The 12,115-nt window shown below is 41.1% G+C and overlaps 1 protein-coding gene across 1 annotated transcript in view; it reads right to left on the bottom strand.

The window, feature by feature from the left end:
• Positions 1–2,696: 2,696 nt before the first annotated feature.
• Positions 2,697–12,115, bottom strand: part of LOC111970297 (protransforming growth factor alpha-like) — a 14,892-nt gene continuing 5,473 nt past the window's right edge. Inside the window, exons 4-6 of the mRNA XM_023996957.2 lie at positions 6,562–6,711; positions 6,076–6,185; positions 2,697–4,888 (exon numbers count right to left, since the gene is read on the bottom strand). Coding sequence (XP_023852725.1) covers positions 4,881–4,888; positions 6,076–6,185; positions 6,562–6,711 — 268 coding nt within the window. The 3' untranslated portion in view covers positions 2,697–4,880. The remainder of the gene's footprint in view (positions 4,889–6,075; positions 6,186–6,561; positions 6,712–12,115) is intronic.

Raw genomic sequence — 12,115 nt, 5'->3', positions numbered from 1 at the left:
TTCAATTTAATGATTACACGACATAACAATTAATCTTCTCCTTTCCCCCCTCTGATAACCAGGTGGCGAATCGCATCTCTGCATGTCTGGCAGACATATCAGTGTGGATGACGGATCACCACCTCAAGCTGAACCTCGGCAAGACGGAGCTGCTCTTCCTCCCGGGGAAGGACTGCCCGTTCCATGATCTCGCCATCACGGTTGACAACTCCATTGTGTCCTCCTCCCAGAGTGCTAAGAACCTTGGCGTGATCCTGGACAACACCCTGTCGTTCTCAACCAACATCAAGGCGGTGACCCGTTCCTGTAGGTTCATGCTCTACAACATTCGCAGAGTACGACCCTGCCTCACACAGGAAGCGGCGCAGGTCCTAATCCAGGCACTTGTCATCTCCCGTCTGGATTACTGCAACTCGCTGTTGGCTGGGCTCCCTGCCTGTGCCATTAAACCCCTAGAACGCCGCAGCCCGTCTGGTGTTCAACCTTCCCAAGTTCTCTCACGTCACCCCGCTCCTCCGCTCTCTCCACTGGCTGTCTCTTATACACATCTAGATGTGTATAAGAGACAGCCTCCGTACCTTCAGGCTCTGATCAGGCCCTACACCCAAACAAGGGCACTGCGTTCATCCACCTCTGGCCTGCTCGCCTCCCTACCTCTGAGGAAGTACAGTTCCCGCTCAGCCCAGTCAAAACTGTTCGCTGCTCTGGCACCCCAATGGTGGAACAAACTCCCTCACGACGCCAGGTCAGCGGAGTCAATCACCACCTTCCGAAGACACCTGAAACCCCACCTCTTTAAGGAATACCTAGGATAGGATAAAGTAATCCTTCTAACCCCCCCCCCCCCTTAAAAGAGTTAGATGCACTATTGTAAAGTGGTTGTTCCACTGGATATCATAAGGTGAATGCACCAATTTGTAAGTCGCTCTGGATAAGAGCGTCTGCTAAATGACTTAAATGTAAATGTAAATGATAACCATGCACTGCGTCAATGGAAGAGTTAAGCCGTTACTGCGAGAACAGTAGATCCCTTTTTACAAAGAAATATCCCACTGAAGAGCGTCTGCGTTTACATACATGTTGAGTGCAGAGATCATGATGATGTGTATGAGCACAATCAGCGATTATATCCGAGGGGGAGAGAGGGAACGTCGGGCTGGGAGGATGGACAGCTAGGCGGGGGAGTTGGCACTTGCTCACTTAACTCTAATACTGTTATTCCTAGCCTAGCCTTGCCATCTGCGCCAAGGCAGATGCTGGGAATGTTGGGTTAGGATCAGAGGAGGGTCAGAAGTTCAAAACCAACACCAAAAGAAAAAAGGTGGCCCTGAGAGGCACCAAAGAGCTTTAGGCAAAATCATTGTCTCCATTATAGGGCCATAACAGCTTAATTAGAGCTTGGCCTTTGGTTGTTCCCCTTTTCCTCCATCTGATTATGCTCCTCTTTCTATCCATTCATCCTCTATCACAGGAGGCTGCTGAGGGGAGGACGGCTCATAATAAGGGCTGGAATAGAGTGAATGGAATGGTATCAACCACGTGGAAACCATGCGTTTGATACCATTCCAATCATTCCATGCCAGCCATTGGAATGAGTCCATCCTCACCAATTAAATAGCAACCAGCCTCCTGTGGTATCCATAGGGAGGGATGCCCCAAAAGAGCATCTTAATTCAAAGCTGGTTTTAGTAGCTCAGCCAAACGGCTCTTAAGGACTCCACACAAATCCAATTGTTAACATAATGGGATTGGGAAACAAAGCACATGGAGGGAGAAATAGGAAGGGTAGAGCAAAAGATGGATACGAGTGGTGGTGGTCAAGCAAAAGACATCTGCAACTGAAAAAGCCAAATGAATGGAGATAGTGAGTCAACGTCACACAGGCTATACTCATGCACTGAACAAGTACAGGCGTAGTTTCTTCAGCCCCTTGTAGCGACATCTACTCTCACTCAACAGGGGACAAGCAAACAAATAGCCATGGAAGTAAATAGAATAAAACCTTTCCTTCCCTCAGCTAAAAAAAAAAGCACTCAGGACCGAGGCTCTTTATTCCTCAATTGTGCCTGAGGTTTAGTTTAGAGTTTTTTTTTTCTYCATTTATTCTGCCTTTTAAAATATTCAGTAGAAGGGGGGGTGGACAGAGCTCTGAATAAAGAGGGCAACTGCCGTAAGAGGAGAGGTGAAAGTAGCGAGTGAAAAGAGGCGGCACGCAATGGAGGAAGAGAGAAAGTCAAGTGAGGATCAAAAAGTGGGTCATAGACGGGTGTAAGTCTACACTGCGTTCCAACAATCCACTAGCTTCTCGTTGTTGACCCTTTCTCCTCTGTTAGCGAGTAGACGTCTTGCTATGTTACTGTGCAACAGAAAACAGCAGGGAGACAGCTACCTTCACAGATTTCAGTCTTCATTGAAAAAAAAAATAAACATAAGTCAAGGACATTACATCATCATACAACTGGTTAGTTCCAACGAGAATATCCAGTACAGTTGTACTGCTGATGAATATCCGAGAGGTTAATCATTGACACGGTCAAGTCTGAAGTTAATACTGTATAGTCCATGATCCTTATTCTCTTCAAATTAAAACATTATGAGTACATGGATTATATTTCATTTGTATAGTTTACAACTTTACATTGTTCAGTAGGTGTGTTTTCCATGCTTACCCCTCCTACTTCGATTCTCTTTCACCATCTCTTGCAAATTTTTAATACACTTGAAAGCTCCAAACATTTATTTACTTCAAAATGTGGTTTTGGGCTGCTTTCCATTTCCACCAAATGGTAGGCTTATGGTATAATAAGCATAGACAAAATGTCTGAATTAAATACATTTATAAATAAATATAAAGCAGGTCTCCATCCTACTTTCTTTTCCCCAAGTATTTGTTTTTCAGCAATTCGTTTTGTCCCAAAACTGTACAAAATTGCCATTCATACGCTTCAGCTCTCTACTTCCACCATATTCTCTTATTCAGACATCTATTGTACCATATCTGTAGTGTGGTTTTAACAGTTTCTAAAAATGATGCTCTATAAAAAAAAGTGTTGCACAATTTCCAGTTAATAAACCAAGTCATTCCAGCTAAAAGCTGTGTTTTGTGCATATTTGTGGTGTGTAATAATACAAATACTGTGTTGTCTAATATGTTTCATAACTAGAAACAGGGTCTTGTGTATGCATGCATGGCTGGATGCGCTCTATAGAAGGGCAATTCCATGGTAACAGTGATGCTGGGACAGAGGTTTCACTTTAAATGTATGTCAAACAAAAAACAATGTTTGCAAAGTTAAACCATACAACTATGCACAAATACATTGAAGAACAGTGCAGATACAAAGTTTGGTAAAAGAATGATGACACAAAGAGCACAAACTATCATTCTGTTACCAAACTTTGCATCTGCACTGTACTTTACTTAAATGTGTTTTTGTAACATTTTCTGTGGAAATTGTTCAAAGTAGATCTGTGCATATAACTGTATGGTTTGTTTAACTTTGCAATTATTGGTTTTTCCTTGACATATATTTTAACGTGAAAAATCTGAGTCTCAATCATTCTGTTACAGTGTTATTACCCAGAACTGCATGAGTCTTTCTGTGCTCTATCAGACATGTAAGATCTTCAGGTGGATTTGGCATCTCTCACATGTGAAGTAACAGCAACCTAAGTGCAGAAGTGTGCTTTGCAATAGTGAGCAAGCTTGATATGACGTGTACCCCAAGAAAACATTACTATACAATGAAGTGTACATCTAGAATAGGTCATGATAAGAATCTCATGCATACAATGTTCCCAGTAACATATGTGCATAAAACGAGTGCTAGACAAGTGCTACACAACAATGTCTGTTTGTATGTGCATCACTAACTTGTCAATTGGAAAATGTAATGCCGGTTTTGTGCAGGAATGGAAAGAAACAACCAACACTACAATATCTGAGGTACAATGCAATGTGCACACTCATAGAAAGCCTGTCATATCAGGAATAATGATACATGGTGGTAGATAAGTTAATAAGGGACTATAGGTTGGCATTGTTTTTGGAGACTATACAGTCCTCTAAAATCTACTCTTTTGCATGCATTTAATTTCTCCCATATCTATGTCCAAGTCCCACCATTGGTCCTTAATCCACAGTGGGGTTAAAGAGTCCCAGTAGCAATCTCCCATTTTTGTCAGGTGAGGTGTGTCAATAACCCTTGCTTAAAACAGAAACTAAAATGTTCTTGCCCCACCTAAATCTGTGCGCTTTAAGTTTTGATGAAACAATTGTTCATTGTGTTTTTAGCTTGTGTTTAGCTTCTTAAAAGACAAAAATGGAAGATTTTGAGTGAATAAAACAAAGTTATACCTCAAATCGAAATCTGAAATAGTTGCTTTCATGTGCCAAAAACCCCACAGGACACGAAGTTGTAAAAAGTATTTCTCTTATGTCCAGCATGTTCCTTGTCATGTCCTTGACTTCATCATCTTTACAGTGATGTCACACTGAGCGCTCACCATTTAGAGGGTATCTGTTCACGAGTCCAGTTCCAGAGAGCTGTTCCGGAGAATTTGGTATTTCTGACCGGTCAGTTCCCATCTCTTCTCCGCCATGCATTAAAACAGTAGTGAGATCACAGTATTCCAAGTGTGCGGAGGTTCTGAAACGACATGAAACTCTCACATCAAATGGGCCTCCCTTGGTCTGGTAATAGAGATAGAGGGGGTCTCTCCTCCCTCTCAGTCTTATGAGGATGTTATTAGCCAGGTGTCTGATGCCCATCTTAGGTATGATCCATATGTCCCAGCAGTCTTTAGGGTTGAATGGACAGAGGAAGAGAGAAGGCAGCCCATCATGAAAATCCCTGGCGTTCCAAGCAGGAGTTCTTCTCTTACACCACTGAGGGGAAATTATAAGATCAAAAAAAGGAAATCAGATAGCCATATCAACCCATTTTGTAAAAAGTACAATGTGGTATGGAGACTCAGAAGTCATGCTCAAAGTCACTACAGTCTACTCTATGCACTAAGGTTTGGAGACAATTCCAGGAGAATTGTCTGATTGCTGTTTTAAATGAGAGATGAGTTTCCAACCATTGTGTATAACCTCTGATCTTGACTACAATAAAAACACACTATCCCACCAAACAGAGATAGCGTCTAGTCTAGGCCACCTAAAAACAACAAAACACAATCCCAATGGTACCTTGTGAATAAGGGATGTGAGGACAAAGTAGAAACAGAACATGTCATTCAATTATAACAGAAAAGTACCTTATATTCTAAAATTGTGTTTCAGAAGAAGTCAAATTTCTACATGATATAGGAAACTTACATGAGGGGGCAGAAGTTAAGGAAATATTGGTCCTGGGTTTGCATAACCATCAGATAGACCCATAGCATGCCACTGCTGGGTAAGAGAGGCCACTGAGAAGACCTGAGTCTTTCAAGCATCTAACTACAGTACAGTATATCTATGGAGGAAGGTGGTTCATAATTTCATTGACATTGCGGTCTGGGTGTGATGATAATGTTGTTAGTGTGTACTTCCCCCAAAACACGAGTCAAGAACATTCAAAGTTCATACAGCATGAGACAGAGTACAGTAGTAAGCATAGCCTTAATAGCAGTCTATAGAGAACCCTGTTCTAATATGGGCATAACAATTTTTTCTCAGTATAGTGTTCTCATAGCCCTGTGTGAGCGCTAGAGTAGAGGCCTCCAGTGAGAGAGTTCTACATGTCTATGGATGTAAAGGACAGGAAACATCAATTAGCTACAGCAGTGTCAGCAACACCTCAATGGTTCCCATACACAGCGTGAGCCTTTAATACTGTCATGATCAAACCAGATGGGTCCTATATGCACATAGAAAGGTTCAGATTGGACACAGTAGGCCATTAAACCGAACTCTAGGGCTTATAGCCATCTACCCTGTCCAGTTGATTACAAAAATACCCCATACCGACTACCATAATTAGAACCCCTGTAGTTTCAAATTTCCAACATGATGACAGTTGGGAATGTGACAGACAAAATAAAAAACTAGGTAAAAGTACAAAATGAAAAGTAAGTTGAAGTCTGTACCACTTTCAGAGTGACAGCAGGACCCTCGGCCCTTCAGCATACTGCCTTGTTTCTCTGGGGCACAGTGGAGTCTGTGCCTCCGCCCCAAACCGTCCCGCCTCCACCAGCAACTGGGAGAGAGAGGACAAACTCTTCATGACGAATGATTTCAGGTCAACACACCAAATGACCTTCTAAAGACCAGTGGAGGGTTTTTAATCTTACTTCATGGACAAACTCATCATGGTAGCATGTGCAGTATGTTTGGTTAATCACAGTGTAATGACGCAGATGTCTACACAAAGCATGTAGGCTCAGTGAATGGGCAGTGTCAGAGGGAGATTGCTGTTCTCTTGTGGACAGCACATTGAGCAGAATCACAGTGTGGTTGGTTAAGCACAGTGTGGTTGGTTAATCAACCACATAGTTGTCTTTATGATATGCTATTTCAGTAAATGGGATAAGTCATGGAGAGATTTTCCTATTAAGCAGACATCATGTACTTACTGTAAAAGGGTGCAGAGCAGCATCGTCAAGACACAACCAATCACACACAGAACTAGCACCGTGGCAACTGTCTGTTGCCTGTGATTGGTGGCCACCACAGCTAGCAGGTCGGCGTGCTCACATCGCATCCCTACGAAGCCTTGGTGACACCTGTCAAACATGAAGTGGAGAAAGAACATAAAACTTCATACAGCAGCATGGATTTGATCCTTCAAGGCTTTTGACAAACTCACTGACTCCATTTGCAATGGAGAAACAACAGCATTAAATATAACATCCATAAATATATTGTATCTCTATGGAAGAGACTAATAGAGGTAGAGATGAATGAAGTAGAACAGGTAAGTAGAACTATTAGCCCTACGTTTCAGAAAGAATAGTTCAGTCTGCAAAACTATTCTGCATTATACTGCTACCCATACAATAACCTTCGTATTATGAACAAGAGGTCGACCGATTATGATTTTTCAACGCCGATACCGATGCCGATTATTGGAGGACCCAAAAAAAGCCGGTACCGATTAATTGGCCGATTTTTATTTATTAATAATGACAATTACAACAATACTGAACACTTATTTTAACTTAATATAATACATCAATAAAATCAATTTAGCCTCAAATAAATAATGAAACATGTTCAATTTGGTTTAAATAATGCAAAAACAAAGTGTTGGAGAAGAAAGTAAAAGTGCAATATGTGCCATGTAAGAAAGCTAACGTTTAAGTTCCTTGCTCAGAATATGAGAACATATGAAAGCTGGTGGTTCCTTTTAACATGAGTCTTCAATATTCCCAGGTAAGANAAGAAAGTAAAAGTGCAATGTGTGCCATGTAAGAAAGCTAACGTTTCAGTTCCTTGCTCAGAACATGAGAACATATGAAAGCTGGTGGTTCCTTTTAACAGGAGTCTTCAATATTCCCAGGTAAGAAGTTTTAGGTTGTAGTTATTATAGGACTATTTCTCTCTATACCATTTGTATTTCATATACCTTTGACTATTGGATGTTCTTATAGGCACTTTAATATTGCCAGTGTAACAGTATAGCTTCCGTCCCTCTCCTCGCCCCTACCTGGGCTCGAACCAGGACCACATCGACAACAGCCACCCTCGAAGCAGCGTTACCCATGCAGAGCAAGGGGAACAACTACTCCAAGTCTTAGAGCGAGTGACGTTTGAAACGCTATTAGCGCGCACCCCGCTAACTAGCTAGCCATTTCACATCGATTACACCAGCCTAATCTCGGGAGTTGATGGGCTTGAAGTCATAAACAGCGCAATGCTTGAAGCACAGCAAAGAGCTGCTGGCAAAATGCACGAAAGTGCTGTTTGAATGAATGCTTACGAGCCTGCTGGTGCCTACCATCGCTCAGTCAGACTGCTCTATCAAATCATAGACTTAATTATAACATAATAACACACAGAAATACGAGCCTTAGGTCATTAATATGGTCGATTCCGGAAACCATCATCACGAAAACAAGATGTTTATTCTTTCAGTGAAATACGGAACTGTTCCGTATTTTATCTAACGGGTGGCTACCATAAGTCTAAATATTCCTGTTACATTGCACAACCTTCAATGTGTATGTCATAATTACGTAAAATTCTGGCAAATTAGGCGGCCCAAACTGTTGCATATACTCTGACTCTGCGTGCAATGAAAGCAAGAAAAGTGACACAATTTCACCTGGTTAATATTGCCTGCTAACCTGGATTTCTTTTAGCTAAATATGCAGGTTTAAAAATATATACTTCTGTGTATTGATTTTAAGAAAGGCATTGATGTTTAGGTACACATTGGAGCAAGGACAGTCCTTTTTCACGTATAGGCACCGCATCGATTATATGCAACGCAGGACACGCTAGATAAACTAGTAATATCGTCAACCATGTGTAGTTAACTAGTGATTATGATTGATTGATTGTTTTTTATAAGATAAGTTTAATGCTAGCTAGCAACTTACCTTGGCTTACTGCATTCGCGTAACAGGCAGGCTCCTCGTGGAGTGCAATGAGAGGCAGGTGGTTAGAGCGTTGGACTAGTTAACTGTAAGGTTGCAAGATTGAATCCCCGAGCTGACAAGGTAAAAATCTGTCGTTCTGCCCCTGAACAAGGCAGTTAACCCACCGTTCCTAGGCCGTCATTGAAAATAAGAATGTGTTCTTAACTGACTTGACTAGTTAAATAAAGATTAAATAAAGGTGTAAAATTAAAATTTTAAATAAAAATCGGCCAAATCGGTGTCCAAAAATACCGATTTCCGATTGTTATGAAAACTTGAAATCGGCCCTAATTAATAGGCCATTCCGATTAATCGGTCGACCTCTATTATGAACATGCCATAAAGTGTCTCAAGAGGTCGCTACTAAAGAGCATTTTAGTAAAGGGTTAAGGTCAAAGAACCTAACCCTGGACGGAAATCCCTTTTCTGCTCATCTCACTCAGTGAGAAGTGAACTGTCGCGCTCCAATTCCATAGGCCAGTGTAATTCGTATCATGATCAGACCAGCGCTACAAACTGCAGCGAATCAGTGTACAAACATAGCACTGACAGAACAGATCCTAAACAGACTTTGGATGCATTTGTATTTATTATGGATCCCCATTAACTCTTCCTGGGGTCCAGCAAAATTAAGGCAGTTAAACAATCTTAAAAAAAACATGACAATACATTAACTACAGAATTCACAACACACTAAGTATGTGCCCTGAGGTCAATACTCCACTATCTACAACACTAAATGTTATCGTGTGTGTGTATATATATATGCATATGTCTGGGCCTATGTGTGTATTGCTTCACAGTCCTCGCTGTTCCATAAGGTGTATTTTTCATTTTTATAAAAATCTTATTCTACTGCTTGCATCAGTTACCTGATGTGGAATAGAGTTCCATACAGTCATGGCTCTATGTGGTACTGTGCGCCTCTCAGTCTGTTCTGAATTTGGGGACTGTGAAGAGACCTCTGGTGGCATGTCTTGTGGGGTATACATGGGTGTCTGAGCTGTGTGCTAGTCGTTTAAACAGACAGCTCGGTGCTTTCAACATGTCAATACCTCTCACAAATACAAGTAGTGATGAAGTCAATCTCTCCTCTACTTTGAGCCAGGAGAGATTGACATGCATATTATTCATGTTCTGAGCCAATTGCAATTTTCCTGAGTCCCTGACCATACGACTGAACAGTAGTCCAGGAGTGACAAAACTAGGGCCTGTAGGACCTGCCTTGTTGATTGTGCTGTTAAGAAGGTAGAGTAGCACTTTATTATGGACAGACTTCTCCCCATCTTAGCTACTGTTGTATCAATATGTTTTAACCATGACAGTAGGGTTACTCCAAGCAGTTTAGTCACCTCAACTTGCTTAATTTCCACATTATTTAGTACAAGATTTAGTAGAGTTTAGTGAATGACTTGTCACAAATACAATGCTTTTAGTTTTTTTTTTTTATATTTAGGAATAACCTATTCCTTGCCACCCATTCTGAAAATAACTGCAGCTCTTTGTTAAGTGTTGCAGTCATTTCAGTTGCTGTAGTAGCTGATGTGTGTTGAGTCATCTGCATACATAGACACACTGGCTTTACTCATACACCGCATACATAGACACACTGTCGTTAGTAAAGATTGGCCTAGACAGGTGCCCTGGGGAATTCCTGATTCTACCTGGATTATGTTGGAGAGGCTTCCACGCCCTCTGTGTTCGGTTACAGGTAACTCTTTATACACAATATAGCAGGGGATGTAAACCAATAACACATAAGTTTTTCCAGCAGCAGACTATGATCGATAATGTCAAAAGCCACACTGAAGTCTGAACAAAACAGCCCCCCAATCTTATCGTCAATTTCACTCAGCCAATCATCAGTCATTTGTGTAAGTTCTGTGCTTGTTGTATGTCCTTCCCTATAAGCGTGCTGAAAGCCTGTTGTCAATTTGTTTACTGTAAAATAGCATTGTATCTGGTCAAACACCATTTTCTCCAAAACTTTACTAAGGGTTGGTAACAGGCTGATTGGTCAGCTACTTGAGCCAGTAAAGGGGGCTTTACTATTACTGGGTTGCGTAATGACTGTTGCTTTCCTCCAGGCCTGAGGGCACACTTTCTAGTAGGCTTAAATTGAAGATATGGCAAATAGGAGTGGCAATATCGTCTGCTATTATCCTCAGTAATTTTCTATCCAAGTTGTCAGACCCCGGTGGTTTGTCATTGTTGATAGATAATACTTTTCCCCCGCTCTTCCACGCTCACTTTACAGAATTCAAAATTACAATTCTTGTCTTTCAAAATTTGGTCAGATATACTTGGATGTGTAGTGTCAGCATTTGTTGATGGCATATCATGCCTAAGTTTGCTAATCTTGCCAATGAAAAAAACATTAAAGTAGTTGGCAATATCAGTGGGTTTTGTAATGAATGAGCCATCTGATTCAATGAATGGAAGAGCTGAGTTTGCGTTTTTTCACAAAATTTAATTTAAGCTGCTCCAAAGCTTTTTACTATCATTCTTTGTCATTTATCTTTGTTTCATAGTGTAGTTTATTCTTCTTTTTATTCAGTTTAGTCACATGATTTCTCAATTTGCAGTACGTTTGCCAATCAGTTGTGCAGCCAGACTTAAATTGCCATTCCCTTTGCCTCATCCCTCTCAACCATACAATTTTTCAATTACTCATCAATCCACAGGGATTTAAGTTTTTACAGTAATTTTCTTAATGGGTACATGATTATTAGTAACTGGGATAAGAAATTGGATGTCACAGACAGACCTAAAACTGGGTGGCTTACCCAACAAACTCTCCATAAATCCTACTAACTGGTGACCACTCCAAATAAAAGAATTAAGACATACAGTGGGGAGAACAAGTATTTGATACACTGCCGAATTTGCAGGTTTTCCTACTTACAAAGCATGTAGAGGTCTGTCATTTTTATCATAGGTACACTTCAACTGTGAGAGACGGAATCTAAAACAAAAATCCACAACAGTAGAATTCGGCTCTCACAGACCTGTTAGTTTTTCTTTAAGAAGCCCTCCTGTTCTCCACTCATTACCTGTATTAACTGCACCTGTTTGAACTCGTTACCTGTATAAGACACCTGTCACACACTCAATCAAACAGACTCCAACCTCTCCACAATGGCCAAGACCAGAGAGCTGTGTAAGGACATCAGGATAAATTGTAGACCTGTACAAGGCTGGGATGGGCTACAGGACAATAGCCAAGCAGCTTGGTGAGAAGGCAACAACTGTTGGCACAATTATTAGAAAATGGAAGAAGTTCAAGATGACGGTCAATCACCCTCGGTCTGGGGCTCCATGCAAGATCTCACCTCGTGGGGCATTATTTTTTAAACCTGCATATTTAGCTAAAAGAAATCCAGGTTAGCAGGCAATATTAACCAGGTGAAATTGTGTCACTTTTTCTGCTTTCATTGCACGCAGAGTCAGAGTATATGCAACAGTTTGGGCCGCCTAATTTGCCAGAATTTTACGTAATTATGACACTACACATTGAAGGTTGTGCAATGGTAAAATCTCTCTCTAT

The sequence above is a fragment of the Salvelinus sp. IW2-2015 genome, linkage group LG11, assembly GCF_002910315.2.
Source record: "Salvelinus sp. IW2-2015 linkage group LG11, ASM291031v2, whole genome shotgun sequence".
Classification (NCBI taxonomy): domain Eukaryota; kingdom Metazoa; phylum Chordata; class Actinopteri; order Salmoniformes; family Salmonidae; genus Salvelinus; species Salvelinus sp. IW2-2015.
The sequence above is the reverse complement of the archived record's forward strand: the minus strand, read 5'-3'. Positions and strand labels throughout refer to the sequence as shown.